This window comes from Eschscholzia californica, unplaced genomic scaffold (genome assembly GCF_041429995.1).
Source record: "Eschscholzia californica isolate CP2 unplaced genomic scaffold, dmEscCali1.0.p SCAF_6, whole genome shotgun sequence".
Lineage (NCBI taxonomy): Eukaryota > Viridiplantae > Streptophyta > Magnoliopsida > Ranunculales > Papaveraceae > Eschscholzia > Eschscholzia californica.
In genome coordinates, this window is record NW_028238483.1 from 41,559,251 (window position 1) to 41,583,600 (window position 24,350).

General features: G+C 34.7%; 2 protein-coding genes and 1 long non-coding RNA gene across 4 annotated transcripts; all 3 read left to right on the forward strand.

Annotated features, from left to right (window-relative positions):
- Window positions 1-225: 225 nt before the first annotated feature.
- LOC147535024 (uncharacterized) lies at window positions 226-3,545 on the forward strand. 2 transcript variants are annotated; one of them, XM_086647714.1, is made up of 4 exons: window positions 226-740; window positions 980-1,166; window positions 2,167-2,324; window positions 3,282-3,545. In XM_086647714.1, exons 2-4 carry the CDS (start codon window positions 1,001-1,003, stop codon window positions 3,387-3,389), a joined length of 432 nt encoding a protein of 143 aa, XP_086503840.1. In that variant the 5' UTR covers window positions 226-740; window positions 980-1,000; the 3' UTR covers window positions 3,390-3,545. The 2 variants fall into 2 exon arrangements, with proteins under 2 accessions (XP_086503840.1, XP_086503838.1); XM_086647712.1 differs by having other exon boundaries at window positions 385-740; window positions 972-1,166.
- A 12,645-nt stretch (window positions 3,546-16,190) lies between these two features.
- LOC147535025 (uncharacterized) lies at window positions 16,191-17,916 on the forward strand. Its single transcript, XM_086651287.1, has 2 exons — window positions 16,191-16,433; window positions 16,755-17,916. The coding sequence occupies exons 1-2, from the start codon at window positions 16,256-16,258 to the stop codon at window positions 17,603-17,605; spliced, it is 1,029 nt and encodes a 342-aa protein (XP_086507413.1). The 5' UTR covers window positions 16,191-16,255; the 3' UTR covers window positions 17,606-17,916.
- A 3,802-nt stretch (window positions 17,917-21,718) lies between these two features.
- Window positions 21,719-23,653, forward strand: LOC147535026 (uncharacterized). The gene is made up of 2 exons (XR_015227515.1): window positions 21,719-21,831; window positions 23,070-23,653. It is a non-coding gene; the product is annotated as an uncharacterized LOC147535026 (long non-coding RNA).
- The last annotated feature ends 697 nt before the right edge of the window (window positions 23,654-24,350 follow it).

Genomic DNA, 24,350 nt, shown 5'->3' on the forward strand with positions numbered 1-24,350 from the left:
TGGCTGTGCCTTTGAGTAGATCCTGCCCAACTAGCCAATAACTATAGGCACAAAAAAGAAAAGATAACATAATATTAATTCCAAAACACAGGCTAAAGAAACTAAAACGTTTGCTTGCAGAGGCGGAATGGCCGGTGGCTTAGCCTAGACCGTAGTGCAAACCAAAGTTTGCCAAAAGAAGTTAAAAACATCATCACGAAAACGTTCAATCATACAAAAAAATTCACAATTTCGTCTTTCTAAGAACATGGGTGGAGCTAATATTTATATTACCAACTTCACGATAGAAGTAGTTCAACAAAAAAAAAACTTCACGATAGAATTGGGTGTCACCAAATGCCGATCGAGTATGATATACTAGCAAATATTTCTCAAGAGTGTGGTACAAATTTTTTGTGAAGTTTTATAGTTCGCCCTCTTCATATTCACACGAGTCCTGTGAAGAAGAAAAAGATAGAGAACAAGGTCCTCCTACCACCACTAGTTGTCCCCTAAAAGTTGAAGGCTGGTCTTTGAAAAATTGGGCCGGGCCTAGCTGGATATAGTCAGTAACACAACTGGTCATAGTCAGCCCAATCTTGATCAAGCCCTAACGTTAACCAGTCAGTCTCTCTATCTCTCTCTCTCTCATTTCGAAGCTGGCTGAAATCTTCAAGGTCAGTGGCAACTAATTCATACGCTCAATCTAAGTTGACCCAAGTTCAGGCACTTCATATTCACGGGAGCTTTAATTGAATCAGGTAAGCTTCTCAATGGAGAAGAAAGTTTTCTGTACTTCATTAAGATTCATCTATTTTAGACTTGCATTTGATGTGTTCGACGGAATTCCCCAATGAAAGAAATTCAACCGAAACTAATCTGAGACCAACCCATGTTGCTAAAATCTCAGTTTCATGACTATTATTGCAAATGGGGTCTCTAGATTATTGTTAATCATTCTAAAGTAGGTTCCTTTTTTGGATTGGTGGAAGGGTTATAGAGAAGGGATTCATTCTTCACGATGTTCTTGACAAGGATATTTGGAAGGACACTCTTTGCGGCTGCTCGATCAGAAGCATCACCTTCTGCTGCAGCTGCTGCTACTTCATTTCGAACAAGTCATAACCCTTTGGAGGAATTCTTTGAGGCAGAAAGAAGTCAAGAGGAGGAAAAACCTGTTGTTTATGGTAAACCCTTACATTTTCAAAATATTTTCATACAATCATGTCAAAGTGTATGAACTTTACTTGATCAACTTTTTCTATTGTGGGTTATGAAGTAAATCAATGACATGAACCTATGGACCTTGATTCAGATGCTTTCAGTGTTTCTTTCTTCATGTAACTGGATTCATATAAACCCTTTGTTGTGTTCCACAATTAGTTTTTGGTTGAACACATGGAATGTGTCGAATCCTATATGTGAACTTTGATGTTAAATAATGGAGCAAAATTGTAGAAGTTTTATCTTTTAGGCGCCGAGTACCAACCTCATTAGTGTTAATGTATCACGTTACAACAAAAGGAAGATAAAAAGGGGAAGACTTTCAGATGTTGAATATTCATATGTCTCCTAGAGAAAATAGATGCCAACGATCAGGGAATATTTGACTTCTCATTACTCATGAATAATGGATTGGGTTGTTAATTTTAATGAATCAAAGAAGAAAACTCGGAAAATGTTTGAAGTTCGAATGATTCATCTTCTTCTGTGTCGATGATATATGCTTCAAATATTCCTTTTATGCGTGTGCACCTTTTTGTGTCCGGATTGCATCATCACATACTTGGATTAGACCCTTGAACTTGAAGTGTATACAATGGTAGAAAACTAGTTATAGGTAATAATATGAGTATTATGTAATATAGTCTTATTAATTTGTTTTTAAAGTAGTATCCTTCTACCTATGTGACTGTATTAATATCAGATGCCGGTAAAGAGGTGCGAGAGATGGTGAGTGGAAAAAGGCCAGCATACGGTCATGTGTGTGTGTATGTGTGTGTGTGTATATATATATATATATACATTGTTGTTTGAGTTTATGAATTTTGGTCATTTAGTTTAGCTAACAAATTGTTATTATTTTTTTACTTTTAGATCAATATATAGTTCACTGACCGTCTAATATGAGTAGACACGTATTAGCTTTCTACTACTTTTACAATATCTAGCACTATGGTGTTTCAGGTCGAAGTTGGAAAGCTTCTGAGTTGCGTCTTAAATCTTGGGATGATCTTCAAAAGCTATGGTATGTGCTGTTAAAGGAAAAAAACATGCTTATGACACAACGCCAAATGCTCAATGCCCAGAACCTCCGATTCCCTAACCCAGAGCGTATTCCCAAGGTATTGTTTATTCGTTTTGATATCACGTACTCTGTCTTATTGAATTTTATCTTCATTTCTACTACTTGTTAATTGTTATCAAATATGTAAGTCGTTTTTAATGGGCATCGACATTTCCTTGGTACTTTGGTAGTAATACAAGTAATATCTTTTCACACGGTCTTTATAGATACTTGTTACTTGATTGCCGATGACTGAATAAGGGTAGAAAATTATATTGTGGTAGCTCTGCTCGATGAAGTGCTTGGTATTAATTTGCTCTTTCCTTCTTCAACACTCATGTCGTTGCTGTTACTGTTAGAGTCCACAGAATGAACTTAAGAATATCTATTATAACTTTATAACATCCAAAAAGGCTTCATTTCGAATGACCGACATTAGCTCTTGTCTGGTTCTCTGTGTAAATACGAGTTTGAACTTTGAAGGTGATTTTTTTGGTTTCACGGTTTATATATTCACTTAAAAGAGAGGTTGTTCGGTTTTATTTTCACTTCTAAAATTATGAGTTAATACTTTTTACAACCATTTGTCTTTGATAAAAAAAATCTCAATCTAGCACGGAGGCACTTGATTGGTAATTTGGTCTCTTAAGATGCTTGGTTTTTTGAAATATAAGCCCATAGCTTATATCACAGCTCTAATCCCTAATTGAATTTGATGAACTTGGTTGTCACTTCACCCTCTGTTTTTACTCTATATGTATAATAGGTGAGTTCTTTTCTGAAGAAAAGAAAAGAGGCTTGGTTATTAGAGACCTATAGGCTAATTGTCATATGCTAGTAGTGCAACTCAAGTTTTTTTTAGTTTACTATCCTTTTCTTTTACTTCTCATGGATCATTACTTCTACTATTTTTACCGAACTTCTATTGCATGAAACTAGACCTAAATTTGATGGGAACTTAATGTTGAAACCTTTCTATTCGTTTTATTTATGCACATTCTTATTTGGGATTCAGGTGAGGAAGTCAATGTGTAGAATCAAGCATGTTCTTACTGAGAGAGCAATTGAAGAACCTGATGCTAGGAGGTCTGCTGAAATGAAGAAGATGGTAAATGCTTTGTGATGGTCTTCTACTCGTTGGTAATTTTCGCGTATACGAACATGTGACTTTGTCTCGGATTTTGTTGCTAGGTTATTTTTAGTTGAGAGCAAAATAATAGTATGCAAACACTGTTTAATCAGATAATTGTTAATGGATTTAAAGAGCTTTGTTTAGTTACTGAAAGCATACAATAGGGTATTTGCATCTACAGACATCTGAAATGATGACATCCAATCTTTCTACCTTTCGTTCATTTAATCGACTTGAAAGTCTCTATCTACTTGGCGGTTTTACCGATCTCTGATTTCTTTTTTCCTTACACTTATAAACTGATAACTTGCTTCTTCGTCAACCAAATTTGGGTTTATCCTAACCATATTTTCTCAAAGATAGACTATTGGGATATGTGGGTTTTTTCAACCAAAATCTAGCTCTAGAATTAAGAGGTTTTTTCTCGCACTTGTAGACGTATAATTTAACCCTTCCACAATTGATGTAAGATGGTAAGTTATCTTAACAATACTACCTCTGAAGGAGAAATCGACTATGATCTGCGTTAGTCTTTGCAAGGCATTGATACATCATGAAGATGTGATGAGTACGATAACCGCCTAATTTAAACCATAATGAAAGAGGTCTAAAATCCGATGATGTGAAAGAGGTCTAAAGCCCGACAAATTTATTTGATATTTACTTTATATATTGTCTAACTTAAATGAGATAAATCTTGATGACAAACTGTTTTCACCTAGACTGGACGATCCCACGACCTCATAGGCTTAAGAAGGGTGTAGAAATGAATGATCACGTTACATAGAAGAACACATTGAACTCCGACCCCTCGTGGTCCCGTGGAGACTCAAGATGGCCCTCACACCAATGGCAAATGGGTCCCAGAACGGAAATTAGGAACAAATCTAACCCGGTCCTTTATGTGGAACCGAACCAGATTGGAACAATTGAATCCTATAAGAGCAATTTGGCGCACTTCCCTTACGAAAGGAATCAGAGAGGGGGTAGAGAGAGAGAGAGAAAGAAAGAAAGAGAAATGGCGCGACCGATGAGAAATAGTAGAACAATTGGTTCGTCATCTTCATCAGCAAGTGGAACTAGAACCCTAACCCTAACTATAAACGATCCAACTCCTTCTCCATCTTCTTCTATACCTTCTCAGCCACACCAAGAGCAAACCCTAATTTTACGTTTACGTCCACCTTCAAAGAAAGTCACATGGAAGGAAGGAACCGTCGATAATGAATTCCTTCAAAGGAAAAGTTCCAAAAAATGTTGTATTTTCCATAAACAGAAATCATTCGATGAAGACGCCAGCGATGATGAAGAAGACGATCATCATCATCACCATCATCAATCCGATAAAGATTCTTCCCCTCATGGAAATGGAGAAGGTTGCTGTTCTGGTGAAGCATCTCATTGATTAAAGAGTGGATTTTGGTCTTTTCTTTATATATGCCTGTAAGTTTTACATTAAGGAATACAATTGTTCTATTTGGGTAAACAATAATTCTCGTTCTGAAATTGCATCCCTTGAAGTGTTTGATTTCATTAGAAGTACAAATTTGAAATTATGTTCTAGGGTTTTGTTGATTGCGCCCAAATTGGGAGTAATTTGTGATTTTTCTTTATGGTGATGTTATTCAATAGATTCTATCTCTGCCCTGTTTGGTGCTAATGTTCAGAAATTCTAATTCCATTACGAGTAAGGACTAACTAGTCTTATCTAGGGTTTATTGAAATTGGGAATTATTGTGAAATTAGAGATATATGGATGATGCTATATTAACTTTATAAAAGCTAAGAAACCTCGATTTTTAGCTATCGGAAGGCTTTCAAGGTTGAAGTAAATACGAAAGGATCTTCAAAGATTTAAACATGGATGCCGCATTTAGTTTAGAGTTAATTCTTAATCAAGTGATGCGCGAGTAACAAAATTTAACGGATTTTGGGCCTTTTGGATCAATTGGAAGTGCCTTTTTTCGATGATTAGATGACTTTAGAGTAATAAGAAAGACGCTCGTCTGATGTTTTTATCATGGATGCTTAGGAGGTTTTCTTTCAGGTTGTAATGTGCTCACTGTTTTTTATAATGGTAGAATTTTGGAGGATTTAAATTGGTAAAGGTTGCATAAACCTCTGTTAGGGGTGGTAATGGCAAAGTCAATTTAGATGTCTTATTAAATGCTATGCAGCAATACTGGGATTGGAGATTTGTGATGATATCATGGTATTAGAAAGTTAAATAGCTGCAGCCAAGTAGTAGTCAATATTATTTGTAAAGTTTAAAATGGAAAACAAAAACGAGACCGTGGTTGGCATACCATGGATTTTTAGCAATGAATAGGGAGTCTTTTAGACATAGACCGATCATTAAACGTTGCTGCTTGGTTGTGTGGTCTTAAGGTAGGAGATGCATGCCCTTTACACATTTCCACATGAAAGTGTACAAGACATAGAGTGATAGAGTAAAGTTTGAGGAGATTGTTGCTGAGTTGGTGATTTTAGTGTTAGGTGTTCACTGAAGCATAGGAAGAAGAAATCAAGAAGCTCAGGCAGTTCCGTAACATGTAAAACATAGTTATAGTAATTTTTCTACATATTCTTCCTTTCAATATATTGATTCGTACTTTCAAAAAAAAAAATCATTGGAAGAAGACTAGAAAAGGACTTGATCACTTTCTAAGTCAAGGGCTAATGGATATACCTCAAGTTTTTTGTCGGAGTGAGTTACTAAAAGATCTAAGGCTTGTTTAGGGTTTTCCATTGAGAAGTAATACAAAGCAGCCTCGTGCTCATAAAGGGTAATCACTGTTATATTTGGACTCTTTTCATGGGAACGGGTGAAGTTTGAATGTTTGGTGATGTATTGTCAATTGTGGATGTGATGGCAAATCTGACCATGACCATGTTTTAATGTGCACGGGGGATTGGTTATTGTGGCTGTTATTCTAGTGAACAACGTCCTTTATGTTTATTATTTGTGAAAAGAATTACTCATTTAGTCCCATATGCCATACCGAAATCTGTTCGAAATTCGAACAAAGTTGTCATTCACATAGACTTATGGTGACTACTACTATCATCTCGCCTCTATAGTAAATTATTTACTTGGTATTTGTCATTTTGGATAACATTGCTGATGAAAATGGGAATGGAGGTGGTTTCCTTGAGAGCTTATCATTTCCAATATAATTTCTTTATTGGCATAATCAGTAGGAGTTTAAACTTGATCATGGCATGAATGCTTATTGCTTATGACCTTTTAGGCTTTGAACCCTTGGACTGATTAAAGTTCTTTAATACACTCTTGCAGATCAATATTCCTTCTTATATCAACTTTTATGTCTTTTTTTTTTAATGACATCTTTAATTGAATTGCTTGTCCGACAAATTAGTATCTAATTCTTACTTTTTTGAAAGTTTCATTTTTGTTGCAGTCAGGATCGTTTCTTATGCAATATAATGCTGAAAACTTCACTTAGTATTACCAGACAAACTCTGATCCAACATGGAGATGATTTACAGGCTACACTCTGGTATAAGAGTAAGCTTCAGTTCTCTTTCTTGATAGTTTTGTATAGTAAAACCCTACTAAGCACAAGCTAAAGATCTTCCGGAATCTTCTTTTTCTTTTTCTGTTGTGATACATTTCGCTCGAGAAAATGAAAAATTTGCCATAATCTTTTGTAAGCTGATATTTACATTCAGAATTTATGAAGATGATATAGATATTTCTGTTGCTTATTTCGTGTTGTTTCGAAGCATAATCTCTGGTAATAATCACTTTTAGTTAGTTGTGATTCCATCATTCAAACTTTTCATTCAGACATTGCTTTATTGTATTTGATCCTCCAAGTGATGCCCTAATAACATGTCCTGGTTGGGTTTATAATTAGCTTATTATATTTGTAAATCCCACATTGTCAAGTGTTAGAATTAACTAGTCCTGTCATACTTGCACAGTTATGACAGACATAAATTATGAATTTCCTCTAGGGCATAAAGGAAGAACAAAATTTTCTTGTTTGAAAGGAATCCAAACTAACTGGTGATATTGATTGTTAACTGAGATATAATAAAGTCAAACGGACTAGCGCGAAGATTTGATTATAGAATTACATGTCACAAATGGAACTAATTATTAAACCGTAGTTATTTTAAGTGGGCAATTTGACGAAGTGGGAGGAACGAGGATTAAGTTTTGGTGTCTCGGGTCTCTCGGCTCTTTATACTTGTTTCTGATAGGGTGTTTTTTAGTTGAAATTCTCGTGGCTCCTTCCTACCCAGAGTTTGATTGGAAGGTGTGGTGACATTTTCCTAACAATAGCTTTCTATATGTTGTTTCCACAGATACACAATGTGTCTGTCATCAATGAATGGAGTAAAACTATGAGTCAAACCCTATTTGGTGCACCCACAGATGGTGAGTATAGAATTTATAGACTCTCATGGACAACTTATGGTAAAAGAATTCTGATAAAAAGATGGAGTTTCTGCTATAAACAAATATATATGCAGGTAGCCGCATTAAAGAAGAGTCCTATTAATGGTGGTGGGAAGGCAAGAAGGTCCCCCCCTCCCACCACCCCAACCTTAACTCGTTAAAGACTCTTCTTAAAAGACTCTGTTAAGAGAGAGAGAGATAGTGTAGGAAGGAAGAGTCACGTGCGTAACATGTTAGGTGAATTACTAATAAGTCAAAGATGTCATCTAACCTGGATTGCATGTGAACACACCTATATTTCAGCAGACACCTAATCATTTTTAAGATCTATCTATCTATCTACTCTCTCATTCATTACTCCCTCTTCTCTTCTCTTCTCCCATTACTATCTATCTTTCCACTAAATTTTATCAATAAAAATTATTTACCCTTTTATTATCATATATGGATCCGTAAGATAATATTACTTGTTTCAGTCTTTAAGACTCGATAGAAGGTGCCGGGTGCATTATACTAATAATCTTTTAGTGATTGATCTTCAACTAAAGTCGGTAACTAATACGTCAGGTTTTTATTTTTCCTAATAGAATCTTTCCACCTTTAAGGTGAATTAGTAGTATACTATAATTGACTAAGCACAACTTTTTGTCCTTTCATAATTTAGTTACTAGTGAAGTAGTGATGGGTGTAAATATTTAAGAGTGTTTCAAATTATAGTAAAGGAAAACAAGTTAAGTGGGACCTTAATAATGTTAACATGACCCATGTATTAACTAGCTTGTCTTCAAGTCTGTCCAATTTCATGTCTCTATCTGCCTATCTTTGTTTACCATTACTCAACTTACAATTTGGTGTTAAATTCCCAACTTTTTTTTTTGTGCTGAAAAAATTCCAAGTTAAATCACCAAAATTTACATCATTTTGACTATATATAAAAGCGAGCTATTTTGAATCTCAATTTGTGTTATATACTGATACAATATAGTTGTCTTTTTATAACGGTAGGAAGGTCAATCACAGTTATAATAACAACTTTTAACTTCCTTGGTGATGGTGTGGCTCGACCAAGGTTTGAAATGTGCGGTTGCCATGACTCGATCCGATTGACACCTCTACATTTTTTTTCTCACATTAACTAAATAAATATAACTTCAACAAAAAATAAATAAATAACTATAAACAATTCCCTTCACAAGTTCAAGCCCTTGATGGTCATACCTAGTCAATCGGACTTATGTTCAAAGGCAGACATCATCTCTTAACATTTACATTCACACCTAGAGAACCCATCCAATCCAAGCATCACCAATTAACATTATAAATACCTCCCAAGTTTTTGTCTCCCTTTCTCTCCAAACACACCAAGATAGAGATAAAGATAGATTGATAGAGATATATATAAAGAGAGAGAGAAACAATGAATGTGTATTGCAAGATCAGATCTGTTAACTCAACAAAATCAAGATCCATGGACATAACATCATTAGATAATTTCTCAGCACCTCAAACTCCAAAATCAATAGCTGATCCTAACCCAACTCCAATCTCAACTATTCCACCAACTCCTATCTCAACAATTCCTCCAACTCCTACTCCTAAATCTCAAACACCTTCAACAATTGATGAAACCAACAACAAAAATTTAATCAAACCAACAATTACCCATGACTCATCCACCTCTAATGATCAAGAAGATGTTTCTACTGGACAAAAATTTGGAGTAATTTTGACTAGAAATTGCTCTGTTTCTTCTTCAGTTTCAGTACAAAAATACAGGGGAGGAGGAGTTTCTGATACTTCTGCTTCTACTAATAGTGCTGATCAGAAACAGAACAAAGCACTTCAAGCTGCAGTTATAAGAGCATTCTCAATGAGAAGATCTGCTTCAGTTTCAGAAGGTTATTCAAGAATTCATGATCAATCTGACCCATTTTCATCTTCTCCTACTCAAGATGATCTCAATAACAATAACAACAACAAATCCAAGAAGAAGAAGAAGAATAAAAGATCAGGCAAGATCTTTAAAGCTTGTAAAAGTTTCTTTGGTCTTTAGTTTCAAATACTTTTACGTCTTTCTTTTGTACTATTGTTTTTAAATTATCATTACTTGTTTCCTTTTTGGGAACTTTGTGAGTTAAATTTATGGGGTTTCTTTTAGATCTTATACTTTTTGTTGTGATTTGATTGGTTCTAAACTTTTCAAGTTAGCTCCTTTATATTTAGATATATGCACAATCATATAGCAATCTACTCCCTTTGTGTGTTTGTCTTTTAATCTAAAAGGTAAGTTTTGCTTAAGCAAAATGATAAGTTTCCCTTTAGCCTTTAGGGGTAGGATCATTCATGGCCAATAATTTGTGATCTAGAATATGCATAAATCATTAGTGAGTCGGGATTTATTTTAGTGGAAGAAATGATTTTCATATTTTGTAAGGAAAGATGGGAAGGCCATGGAATTTTTTTATATTTTATTTTGATTCCAGATCTGAAATAACGTGAAACTCTTAGGTGCTGTTTGTTTTTTTGTTTATGTCTGAATCTGAATTAGCTGAATCTGAATTGGCTGAACTGAAATGGCTGAATCTGAATTGGATGAATTATTTTGTTAGTTAGATGTTTGTTTTCCAAATCTGAATTATTGAGTCTGAATTATGATTTTGACAATTATACCCTCATTTATATATTTTTCACCAAACATACCCTAACTTTATTTGCCCTAATAAAATCCTAGAAACCCTAAACCCTTATACCCTCATTTATACTCTCAAACAGATCAGCCTCCCACTCCCTCTCTCTCTCAGATGGAGCTCTAGCCGGGACTATCTCTCTCATAAAGATGTCGAGCTCTAGCCGGAACTCTCTTTACTCTTGCCGGAACTATCTCTCTCAAACATACTCTCAACCAATTCGCTAGTAGGTCTTGCATCTTCCTCTCTCTTTCTCTGGCCGACTATCTCTCTCTAAAAGAAGGTTCACAGATCTACTAGCGAATTGGTTGTGTGCTCTACGGTTGTGGCCGTAGTACATGCGATGGTGGGTTTGTGGTGGTTTCGGTGTTGTATTTAAGGTGTGGTCTGGTTTGTGGTGGTCTTGCTGGTGGTTTGTGGTGGTTTTACAGGTAGTTTGTGGTTGTTTTACCGGTGGTTTGTGGTGGTTATATAGGTGGTTTTACCGGTGGTTTGTGGTTGTTACAGGGGTGGTTTTGAAGGTGGTTTTGCCGGTGGTGGTGTTGATGGTTTTGTCGGTGGTAGTGTTGATTGGTTTGCCGGTGGTGGTGTTGATGGGTGTTGCCGGTCGTGGTGTTGATGGGTGATGCCGGTGGTGGTGTTGCCGGTGTTGTTCATAGTTAGGACCGGACAAAAGTGTCTAATATGCAAGGGCAGAAACGTCATTTATCGCATTTCAGCCATTTGACCTACTTTTCAGACTTGTTTTGAGGTCTGAAATATTGGCCTTTTTTTCAGCCAATTCAGACCTAGGCCCAATTCAGCTAAATTTTCAGATTTCTTTAAATTCAGAAACAAACATCTCAGATCTGAAAAAATTAAAAAACAAACAACACCTTAGTCATGCCGTTGTGATGTAATGTCAATGTTGAGGTGATTAATTGGCGGTTTGGCCTACATAACATAAGTATGGGCAATTAGTTTTGGCCTCTAAGAGTTTAATTCTTATATCTAAAAGTAATTTTATGGCATTATTAAAATTTAAGTTTTTGGCCTCAATCTTTTTTCTCTCCTCTATGTAACTCTCTCAATTGTCATCATCAAACTTCTCCTCCCTCCACCTCACATATTCATGGTCAACTCTCAGTTCGAAAAACTCTTCTTCTTCTACCACAGACCACTGCCCACCACACCTTTGCTCTCTCATACCCCTACCCGCCCCTTTTCTCTCTCTTGGCCTCACATTTTCTCTTTAGTAACGTAGACGACGGGGAACCATAGTCAAGATCACCTAGAGTAATAGCCAACATAACTTGTTTATGATTGCACTGCCACACTTTGTTAAATTTTGTCTCTCTTATCCTATGATAACTAATGAAAGAATCAAAAAAAATAATAACTTAAGATGGTGGAGTAAACTGAATTTTTAATATCTAATCATGGTTTTTCTCACGAGCACAGTGGAAGACAATTTTGAAAAATTCAATCAATTCAATTTGACTAAAACTTGGATTCATATAGATCACTTAACAAATGAAATGAGTGATTTGTTTTATCAAAATAATAAGACAACTTCGTGGGCTTTTTTATCTTCTTCTACAACTATATCAACAACACGCCAAACTATCAATAGATCCTTTTCCAAATTTCTTAATTTTTCTTAATTGAGTCACCTATGAAACTTTTTTTTTTAATTAACGGTTGAAACTTGATCTTGAATATTGAGTGATAGCCAAGAAGTACGAGTTTATAGGCAACACCTTCAAGAAGGCCCGTGAAGTCAAGTTTGTTAAAAGCATCTTAATATCATTAGGATTTTTCTAGTGAATGTTGATTTTCACGATGAGCTACTAATATGTTTTGATAGGTAGACTGTAGATCAGATGAAATGTATAAAAAGAAATATCACCATTACTAAAAATAATTGCCCAGTAAGGGTTTATTCTATTTTGACCTCTAATTTTTCACAATGTTATAATTTTTTTTCATTTATCTACCTCAATCATTTTTATCTACTCCACATCATAATCACATCATTAACTCTCTCTAACTTACCAATTCTTCCTGTAAACGTATGCAGACAATAGGTCGCCTAGAGACAACTTCCTCCGACTGTGGATAAGAAGAAGAAGATGTGAGGTGGAGGTAGGAGAAGGTTGGAAGATGTAATATTGTGGTAAGAAAAAGGTTTGAGGTGGATAAATGAAAAGAAAATATTACAATAATACCACAAAAATATTTTTTATTTTTTTTGTAAAATGGGATATTGGGTTGAAACAAACTGTCACACTTATACGAGCCACACTGGCTAGTTGGTCACAATTTGGAGATCAAATCGGAATGAGCCCAATTAGCTAAGACATTTCTAAAAAATTGAAACATAATTAGGGTCATTTTAACTATTAGAGGTATTATGACCTTCAATTGGACTAAACTAGAGGAGAGAATAAATAGAAAGACCCTCAAATTCCATGTACTTGTTAATAATTTAGGACCAAGAAAAGTAAGACAGAATAAAAAGTAAATAGCGTTCATGTATGGGACTTGCATAGCTGCGAATCCTGGTTTAAGTAAATTTGGAGTTGAGCTCGGGCTTTAAAAGGATGAAGTAATAGACTTGAGGACTCTTTGGAGTGTGCAAGTGCATTCATTAGTTAATAAAGTTTGTTTACAGGAGAGAATTAATTGTAAAAACACCCTCAAATTCCAAAATAACTTGTTTATGATTCATCACATTTTACTAACCTTTCTCTCATTCATTCGATGATAACAAATGAAATAATTATGATATTGAACTTCCCCTTCCTATATATGCCCCATTTTTCTTGAGTTTATATCCAATAGTGTCACTTTGTAAGCCATCTTACGATTATAAACAAATTTAGTTGATTTGAATAAATTGAAGATGTTGGAGTAAATTGAATGTTTAGTATTTAATTATGGTTTTTATTATGACAATTTTAGAAGACTCCCCTTATACAAAACAAAGATTTGATTTCTGGTTCTTAGCAACAAACACATGGGGTTGGAACATCAAATTGCTTGATTTCCAAAGGTCATGATTAGTCTCAAGTTATATTTCCTTTGGTTATAAAGCCTCGTTATAATCAATACTATCATCTTGATGATATCCCTTAGCCATTGATCTAGCCTTATATCTTTCTAGGATGTGGACTAGATAATAAAATTATTAAATTCAAAACTAATTAGAAATATTTTCATTCATGAGGTATTAGAAATTAAAATGATAATTATTAGGTACTTGAGAAAGAAAAAATACGTATTAAAATTTAAATATCATTAAATTAGATAAGTTTTTTTTTTTAAGTTAATAGAGATAAGTTATATTTCCTTTGGTTATAAACCCTACATTTGGATTTTGTTTGGTTTAAACTCTTTACAACCACTTGCAATCCTCTTGCAACAAGTTGCACATATCTTGCAATTAGTTACAAATTACGAAAATAGTTAGAGAGTTAAAGACTAAAAACTAAGTGATCTTTTTTTCATTAAAATAAAAAGTTTATAAGCAGTCTTGATTAAATTTCCCTTAAAAAAAACTAGAGCTAGATATTATGACCTTCAATTGGACTAAATTTATAATAAATTACAAGAGAATTAATTGTAAAACACCTCCATGTGCTTGTAAATTTACGGCCAAGAAAACCAAGATGAAAGAAGAAATAGAAGTCTAATTCTAAGATTTTCTTATTCATTGGGGGACTTCGAAATCATGGTGTTAGTAGGGCTATACATTTAATATCCGGGTGCTTCTAAAGGCACCTGGCCGAAAGGATGTTAGCATCCGGAAATTTTAATGACTCGGGTCAATGACCATTGACCCGAGTTCTCTATGAGCACCTGTTTTTAATGTGAGTAACGGTCACTTTCGTTTGCTTCTTCCATCTTCTTCCATGTTTAGAAGGTTGGTTCAAAAACCCTTATGATAAAAACTCATCTTCATCATCTCCAAATCCACACACAACCACCACCACCATCTCTCTTCTTTCTCTCTCTAAAATTTGCAGACAAAATGCAAACTCTTCAATCCTCATCTTCTCTCTGAGTTCAACATTAGAATCTCTTCGTAAGCAATCTCCTCTTCTCAATACCAACAACAATGTCATCTCCACCACCAACAACAACAACAGATCTAAGAAGAAGAATCCATCATCTCTTGTGATATCTGCTTCATCTTCACCAACAAATAATGTAACAAGTTGTCATTACTGGAACGGGACTTGTTTCTGTCTTTGGAAATGATGTTGATACTTATTATGAACGGCTACTCTCTGGAGAAAGTGGAATTTCTCTTATTGATCGTTTTCATGCTTCTAAATTTCCTACCCGATTTGGTGGTCAGATCCGTGGATTTGAATCTCAAGGTTATATTGATGGCCAAAATGATCGTCGTCTTCATGATTGTCTTGGTTATTGTCTTGTAGCTGGTAAGAAAGCACTTGAAGATGCTGGAATTGGTGGTGAAATCTCTCTAAAGTTGTTGTTCCTGTGCATTCTCATTTTCATTGAGATCTTCACACATTTTTATTGTTTGTTTCTCTATCTGACCTTTCGATTTATACATCATTTTGATCTGAATATCCGATGCTTCTTTATCTCAATGCAAATAGAATACAACAAATTGTAGGAAAAAAAAATTCTAACATTGTTTTTAAGATTAATAAATGGTGTAATGTTTGCAATATTTTCCGACGTGAGTTATAAGAAAGAACGATGGAGGGGTTAGGGTTAACTCTCCACTTTGACAGGTGCCTACATAGTTGGGCGGTGCTAAAAGAGAAGGGAGCAGTTGGGTCTGGTGCTAATAGAGTTGGATGCTAACAGCCTTTTGGCTCGGTGCCTTTAGAAGCACCCTTAATATCCAAGCCAATCAAACTAATCCAATCCAAAGCGATTTGGGTGGTTTGGGAATCAAGGGTTACCAGGCTCGGATGTTACAAGGCCATAACCAAAAGGTTTAGTTTAATGTATCAGTGACTCAGTGTAGGGGAACTCTGTGATCGATAACAAAATAAAATTGAATAACTATTATTTTGATATATTCTGTATATTATACATATAAAAAAAAAAAATGTATGATGGTTATGATGAACGGTGGATATTCAACATTTAAGTCCGTGCACAAAACACATAAAAAAATTTCAAAAATTAAAAGGAAGTCCATATTATATAATAAAAAAAATAGAAAGAACTTTATATCTTAAGGTCAAAATTTCTCGTTGAATTGTAACTTCGTGGTTAGTTATCTAACCGAACTAAACTGTTCAGGTATACGGAATGACTCAGATTAAATTGTCTCGCGATCAAATCAATCGAATCTTTCGGATTGATATGTGGATAAGCTAAACAGTCAGTATCCGAATCGCTATACAAACCTAGCAGCTGCACAACTACAGTTGTAAGTTAAACGATGAAGCGGTAGACTTAGAGGACTAGTCGGTGGGTTTGCGGGTGGGTTTAAGTTAAAGGTGGCTTATTCATAGAACAAAAAAAACACTTCAATGATGATAAAACAAAATCTGGGGTCGGAATGGTAGAATTAAATTTAGTTTTCATTTTGATGGATCCAAAACTAACAAATTTTGGATTGTCTAATTATAGAAACAAGAAATCTAATTTTGGGTGTTCCATTGCTCATCAACATATTACAAAATCAGGAACTCTTCTCATTGCAATCGCAAACATTTTCAATTTTTGTCCTCATAAAAGATTTGAACGAGAGATCCGATTGGTAGTTGTTGATGGCTGTGAACGGAAGAGATATGGAGGTGATAACCCCGTTAAGTTCCCCGAGGAATAAAGTGAAGTTCTTGTGCAGCCATGGCGGAAAAATATTGCCCACATCTATTGATGGGCAGCTCAAATATGTTGGGGGTGAGACTCGTGTTGTCTCGGTTCTTCGTGACATCAGTTTCTCAGGTTTAATTTCGTTTTTCTTACAATCTCTAAAATTCTCAAACGATAAACGGATTAGGTTTATGTAATCTTTTATAAATTCTAAAAGAGTGGTCAAATTGAATCCATGGTTATAACACTTGCAAAAATAACTTTTTTTTTTTTAAATGAGAGGTTGAAAATGATTAGGTAAAAAGGTCGAAAACCATATAGTCACTTTTATATCTTGAATGATGCGATTTTTTATAAGAGATGCTGAAAATAATTTAGAAAAATCAAATATTAATTAGATCTTATCATATTTGAACTAACATTTTCATTTTTTTCTCAAACTTCTTTTTACAGAACTCATGAAGAAGCTTAATACACTCTCTAATGGTGAAATGGTCCTTAAGTACCAAGTCATACCAGAAGATTTAGACATCTTAGTCTCTGTGACATGTGATGAAGATCTTCAAAACATGTTCAATGAATACGACCGATGGGAATCGAAACATTCTGAAAGTGGTAATACACCAAGACTTAGATCTTTCTTGTTCCCAATAAATCAAAACTTCACTCATAACCAAAATATTCCAAACAATAATGATAAATTTCATATGGATCAACTATACATTGATGCCATTAATGGTTGTAAACTAAATCGTTCGACAAGTAATTCAAATCGTTCTATTTTCAGTATATCATCTAATGGTTCATCCCCAAGATCAATTCAACATGAAGGCTACCACTTTGATAATATCAACAATAACCATGAAGGTTTCATACCAAATAGTTATCAGAATAGCTGCAACAAAGAGTTTCATAGGGTGAGTAGTTCTCCAACACTGTATAATCTTGGAAACCCAAACCACCATTATCATCCTAATCAACAAAACCCATATTACCACCAGTCACTGAAAAAACAGAATTCATATAGAGGAGGAGGAGGAGGTCAAAGGCTAGTAACAGCATTATCAGTTGGACAAAATGAACTTGGGAGGTTTCAGTTGGATCCAATTAGGTACTATTCACCAAGCAGTAGACCACAAAAAGGGTCATGGGGTTTTGCTGCAGGTTATGGAAATGTAGATGAATACTGTAAAAATGGAAGTTCTGAAATTAGTGATGGTACTTATGGGTCTCCTGAAACAAACATGGAAATGAAGTACAGAGATTCTTCTCCATGGGATCATACATGCACTCATGGTAGATGAAATAATTTGTTCCAGTGAGACAAAGTAGATAACTCATTGTGTGTTAATTTGCAGAGATAAGTCACCTGCAACGAAAGATTATATCGAAGGAGCTAGTAGTTAACTTTCTTCTAACATGAAAACATGATTTGTTTATACTTATGGTTACTTTTTATTTTGTTTCAAATAGATTATGTTTCTGTTCTGGTAATGTAAAAAGTTGTGTATATTTCGACTTCAAAGATGCTACTCCATTGAAGATGGAGTCTTTGTAAAACAATATATATTAATGAAATACTTCAATAATGTATACAAACACGATTATTGTTTTACTATGCAATTATAAACGGTGTTAACTTTAATGTTGTCTATACATGTTGGTTTGTAGTCTAATGTTTGTCCCTAGCAATGTTCTCCAAAATAGGTTTCAACATCAAAGGATCACATAGCCAACATAATATATTTATGATTGCACTATCACATTTTATTAACCATTGTCTCATTTATTCTATGATAAGTAATGAAAGAGTCATGATATTCGAAAAACTAAAACTTAGCTTCCCTATATATGCATCCCCATTTTTCTTGAGTCTATATCCATTAGTCTCACCTTTGAAAGCCATCTCACAATTATAAACAAACTTTAGTTAATTTGGTTTTTTGTGTTCCTTAGTTAAGAAAAGAAAAGTAATATCTTAAGATGTTGGAGTAAATTGAATTTCTAATATTTATTATCAAAGTTACAACACCATTAGTAAGAAAGATTGTCATGCCTTTCTTGAAAGGTAAAATATCAGGTTTTTCGATGTCGAGAACGACCTTCAAGGATTCTGTCCATACAGTCCAGTTTTCACATAGATATGCTTGTTGTAACAAAAATAATTCTTCCCGGTTAATAGTAGGCACGGGAAAAAGGATGAAACTTTCCTCTTTAGTGTTTATTGGTCCCTCCATAAACCCAATTAAAACTCAACCTTAATCAAGGCCAAATTCCTACCCACTTAATTACCTGACCTAATTTTCTATTTACCCTATTTCCACGGCCCACCTAGCTACCCAATAAAATCACCTCAACTTCCATAACCTACATTACACTAATTCCAAATTTTATACTTATAAGATTTACTATTTCCTAATTTAAGTCAAATATCTATTTCAAACATTATCTTTTATTTGTATCAAGTTTCAATTGTTAATTTATTTTGATTTCTTTTTTATTTGTTAATTACATATCGATTCTAATTGTAAAGAGAAATCAGTTCGACTTATCTAAAGTCTGAACTATCGTTAACCAAAATCTGTTGTCTCTCAAATTGTACGATTCAAAAAGCTACGTGGGCAATCGAATTGCTTATGATGATTCAAATGTGGCATCGGAAAAAGTTTGCTCAGAAGTTTAGCCCGAAATCCACCTCGATGGTTTTAGAGATTTGAAAGAGTGGCGGGTTCCATTTTGATACGTTAAAGAGAAAAAACTATCAGACATGGTAGTCTCATGTCATTTTTATTTTTGAAAAAATCTTGTCTTTTAGTGATTCCACATCACCTGGGCATTAAAATGCCCAAAAAATTGGGCACTCTAGCATCTCCCTTTTCAAAAGGGAAATGATAGAGTGACTTAGAAATTGGTACTTAGAGGGTGACATATTTCCTAATTTAGAAACAAAAGCGATCCCCACCATAGTCAAACTTTGAAAAAACCTTGTCTTTTAGTGATTCCACATCACCTGGGCATTAAAATGCCCAAAAAATTGGGCACTCTAGCATCTCCCATTCAAAATAGTTTATGGCCAGAATAGTTCGGCCCCCCTTAAACAAAAATTCTAGTTCCGTCCCTGACTATGACCTTGTAGTTTTTCACATTGTATCCCAATGCCTCTTACCCCTCAAGGCGTTCCCCATGCATACACAATTGTTTCAGCCTTCCTGTGCACACACCTTGAGGCAAAAAACTACAAGATCATGCCTCAAGGTGTATGTCTCAACTTATTTAACCAGTCTCTATAAACCAAGAGATCTTCGGATTGTCTTTGCGCTACTTATAGAAATATGATTCACTAAAATTTATAGAGTACAATGAAGAGAGAATCTCACGTTAAACTTCTAAGAATAACAAATGACTTCAAGACCTCTACAGTTAACTACTACAATGTCAAAGTTCATGCTGGCTCAGATTGATGTTGCACGGAATATGCCTTAATAGCTTCCTTAGATTATCAAGATCATTTCTACTTCTTTATCTTCTACCAAATTCACTGCTCATCACTTCATTATTTAAGCTTCATTAAGGTACCAATAATGCTTCTGTATTAGAACTTGATTTCTTAGTGTTTTTTCAGATTCATTAGTCTTAGACAATCAATTAACTAAATGACCAAAAGATATAGCCAAAGGAAAGGTAGAAGATCTACATATATGCCAAAGAACGGAAATATGGAGATAAAAAATAAGAAACAAGAACTTACTATATTGAAAAGTAACCAGATGCCGATAGCGTCAAGAAGCTCAAAGTGTTCAGCAACGGAGACCAAGGAGTTTGCGACAATGGCACCACTAGCAGCTACTGCAGGAACTCCGATTCCAGGAAATGTAGAATCTCCACAACAGTAAAGTAGTGGAATAGGAGTTGAATGCCCAGGAAATGTGTCTTTACCGGCTTGTATTGCCGGCCCATACGTTCCTCTATTCCTTCTAAGAAACCTTTTGTGTGTTAATGGTGTTCCTACCAGCTTCACCTCACATTTCTCCCGGCTGAAGCCCGAACCAAGTGCTCGCTCGACAGCTTTCCACATTACCTAAAACCCACCATGAGATATATAAGCAAGGGTTCATACCTATGTAACATGTAAGCTTCTTTTGAATGTTCTTTGTCTGTGTCAGACATTGATACTCAGTATCAGATAGTCACATACTTGTCAAATATACACAAGCCCTTGGACTTGAGATTTTGTATATAAAAGAGTATACCTTGTGTTTACATGCACGCGACCGTGAGAGGTTTATAAAATACGGATACTGGCATGTTTATAAAATACCCCTCTGCAAGTTGGATACTCTACTAGAGGAACAATTGTGCATCTTCTTCTTAGGGTTGGTTGGAAAAAATGTCAAAGAATGCCTTCTTCTTGTTGGGCTCCTCTAGAAATTTTCTTGTTACTTTTTTGGGCCAAGAATTAAGTAAAACGTGGTCAAGGGAAAATTATATGAGCACCTCGGTTTTGAACCCCGCTCCCCTAAAGAAACATAGAGAGAAAAGGAAAACGGGGACAAGAAAGATGAGGATGAATACGAAAATGATAAAAATGAGAAGAAATTGTACATTACCTTTGATACCTTTGTAAATTATATGATCCCTCTTGCTTAAATTTGTATGTTTATCTCTTCTTCTTTTGGCGTTGGAGTTAGTAAAAACAACGACGCGATCCAAATCGATGAGCACCCATCATTTTTGGAAGGCGTTTCATTTCCTTCTCACCCCGATAAGATGTAACATGAGCATGAATAATGATCAAATTTATAAGTGCATCATTCTTAAAGTATAAATTTATTAAACTATTATATTCGGCCATTTTGTACTTTTATATTTCTAGCCTAATTAGCATATAAAAATTCTTACAAATATGTTCTATCGACCGTTAAAATTTTCCAAAAAAATCGATTTAACTTGTTATCTTCTTTTTTAATTTGTTATAGGGGCCAAAAGCGTGAGGTGGTCACAATATGGGGTCAAATAAGAATTAACCCTTGATTTTTCTTTCATTTTCATATCGAACGGCATATATCGTAGCATCGTTTTGAACCAATCATAATTGTTCAATTGTATTTAAGACGAAGCCAAACTCTCATAGTCCTCCTTTCCCTAGGGGTTTGGGAGAATTACTGAACCCCTGCCTTTTGATAATGTCCTTTACTGAAACTCCCACCTTTTATTAGTAATTACTAAAACCCCACTTTTGGTTAGATTTAACAGAAATCCGCTGCTAGTTCATGGGAAATGACTCAATTGCCCATTTACTAAATAACCACTTTTAGCAACCAGCTTATTACACAAAAATAAGGCGCTTTCGATTGAAACCCGGGGCGCTTATATCCCTCTAACCCTTCTCTCCCATCCTCCCCCACCCACCCATAAACGAACAGCAAACTCTCGATTGAAACCAGCAATCCCCTACCAGTCGGCGATTTGAGAAGGAAATCGATGGGAATTACTGAATGCTCGATGAACTAACGGCGGTTTCCCCTACCAGGTACTCTCTCTCTCTCTCTCTCTCTCCTCCATTTGAGAAGGAAATTGATGGGAATTTCTGGTTGGTTTTCTCTCTCTAGCTCCATTCGAAATTGGTGATTGCTGGTTTCCCCTTGATTTGTGTTTAGAACAGCTAGATCGAACTTTCAGACACAATTAGTTAGGAGTCAAATGTAAAAAGGGAATTAATAAATGACTTTTGTCAAAATTAAAGAAATTGGAATTAAGGTCTAAACCCCTTCTGTTTTATATGACCTGAGAAGATTAACCAACCTTTATACATTAGTAGTATATTATTAGATGGAATCAAATCTTATTTGTTTTAGGAAAATCACCAGCTCAATATTCATAATAATCCCATTGACAGGTTCTTTTCCCACTCTGGATTTTAGATTTCTTAATATCCATCATCATGTGGTTTTTCTTTCAAATGGAAATGAAAACCTAGACGTCTTTCTCCTGTTTGATTATATTCCTCAATGAACATCTGTTTGATGTTTGATTATCATATAGTTCTAATTACTAAGATGCTAAACTGCCAACAACAGATACTACTTCTTTATCAATTTCTAACGGAAGTGAAATTCATGATTTATAGAACTTAGGTTATTAGTATAAGGTATAAATGAGGTTTCTAGAGAGTAAGGCTTGTGGATCTTCTTCTTCGTTCCTAGAGGTATTATCTTCCAGCTCTTTTGACGATCTAGATCTAGTTTATTGATTCTCTATTTTTCATGATTTTATATGCTAACTCATGAACTCCATCTGGAATAATCAGAGTTTAATTTCGTTGAATCATTTAACCTAGTTTTGATTTATCAAAAGGGGAAGAAGAAGAAAACAGACATCTTGTTGCTACTAGTCTAGTTTGGTTTACTTACTGAGTTATAACATTGTTGCCCTAATCTAGTAGTAGTGTTTAAAATTCTCTCCTGAAAACATCTTTTAAGTAATAAATGCTTGAATCTCAAAAGGGATTTCTGCCCCCATTAAAAAAAACCCTAAATTTAGTGTTTGCTCTTGTTGAAAATTAAACATTTATCATTTATGCAATTCCTTGATGTCTTATGTTCTGAATCTAGGTATTCCTGATAGTTGGTGTTTATTGATTTCTTAATTTCATTCATGATTATAGATGCATAACCTTTTCTGATGTCTAAACCTAATTCTTTTGTAAAGCTTGAAGTTGTTGAGTAGTTAACTACAAGTAGTCTAACTCGGTTCTTAATGTGGAACCAGATTGGAGCAAAACTGGAACAATTAAATCGCATAAGAAAGCAATTTGGCGCACTTCCCCTCTACGCAAGAAAACAGAGAGAGGGGGTAAAGAGAGAGAGAGAGATCAGAGATGGCGCGACCGATGAGAAATAGTGGAACAATTGGTTCGTCATCTTTATCAGCAAATGGAACCAGAACCCTAACCGTAACCATAAACGATCCAACTCCTTCTCAATCTTCTTATATACCTGCTCAGCCACGCCAAGAGCAAACCCTAATTTTACGTTTACGTCCACCTTCGAAGAAAGTCACATGGAAAGAAGGAACCGTCGATAATGAATTCCTTCAGAGAAAGAGTTCCAAAAAATGTTGTATTTTCCATAAACAGAAATCATTCGATGAAGACACCAGCGATGATGATGAAGATGATCATCATAATCATCATCTATCCGATAAAGATTCTTCGCCTCATGGGAATGGAGAAGGTTGTTGTTCTGCTGAGTCTACTCATTGATCGAAGAGTGGATTTTGGTCTTTCTTTATATATATGCCTGTAAGTTTTACATGAAACAGTTCAACATCAAAGAGTTGTGATATAAGAAAAACTAAAACTTAATATCCCTATATATGCATCCCCATTTTTCTTGAGTCTATATCCATTAGTCTCACCTTTGCAAGCCATCTCACAATTATAAACAGGGAAGTTTTATAAGGCCTCCCCAATTTTGTTAAAAGGTCTCTCCATGAACCATTTTACTTGCTAAATTATCACTACGGGGAGGCCTTTTAACAAAAATGAGGGGGCCCTATAAAATCTCCCTTATAAACAAACTTTATTTAATTTGGTTTTTTATGTTCCTTGACAAAAAAAATAAGAATTTTTGGGTTCCTAGTCTAAAAATCTACCCCTAAACACACATTTAGTCCCCCTAATATTAATATAAGATTTTCAGCCAAAATAATAATTATAATGGATATTTAGTTCAAATTAGTTAAAGTATGTCTAGACTTCAAAGTTACAGTATTTTTCTGTTTAAAAATTCTTGTTTTGTTTCATAAATTACCTGTTATTTATTGTTAAAGTTTCATACTTTATTTCATGTTTTCCATACTTTATTTCATTTTTTTTATATGTGTCATACATAACACGTTATTTATCAACAATGTTTCTTCCAAAACGAAAAGGACTAAAAACCTATTTTCTGGGAAGATTGGACTTTAAACTTTTTTTGAACTTTATTTTGGACTTAAAACCCATGGACCCAAAAAATAATATCTTAAGATGTTAGAGTAAATTGAATT

Coding starts and splice junctions, on each gene's coding strand:
- LOC147535024 (XM_086647714.1), top strand. CDS start 1,001: ATGTTCTTGACAAGGATATTTGGAAGGACACTCTTTGCGGCTGCTCGA. Junction 1,167..2,166: donor GGAAAAACCTGTTGTTTATG/GTAAACCCTTAC, acceptor ATGGTGTTTCAG/GTCGAAGTTGGAAAGCTTCT. Junction 2,325..3,281: donor ACCCAGAGCGTATTCCCAAG/GTATTGTTTATT, acceptor TTTGGGATTCAG/GTGAGGAAGTCAATGTGTAG.
- LOC147535025 (XM_086651287.1), top strand. CDS start 16,256: ATGGCTGTGAACGGAAGAGATATGGAGGTGATAACCCCGTTAAGTTCC. Junction 16,434..16,754: donor TCGTGACATCAGTTTCTCAG/GTTTAATTTCGT, acceptor TTCTTTTTACAG/AACTCATGAAGAAGCTTAAT.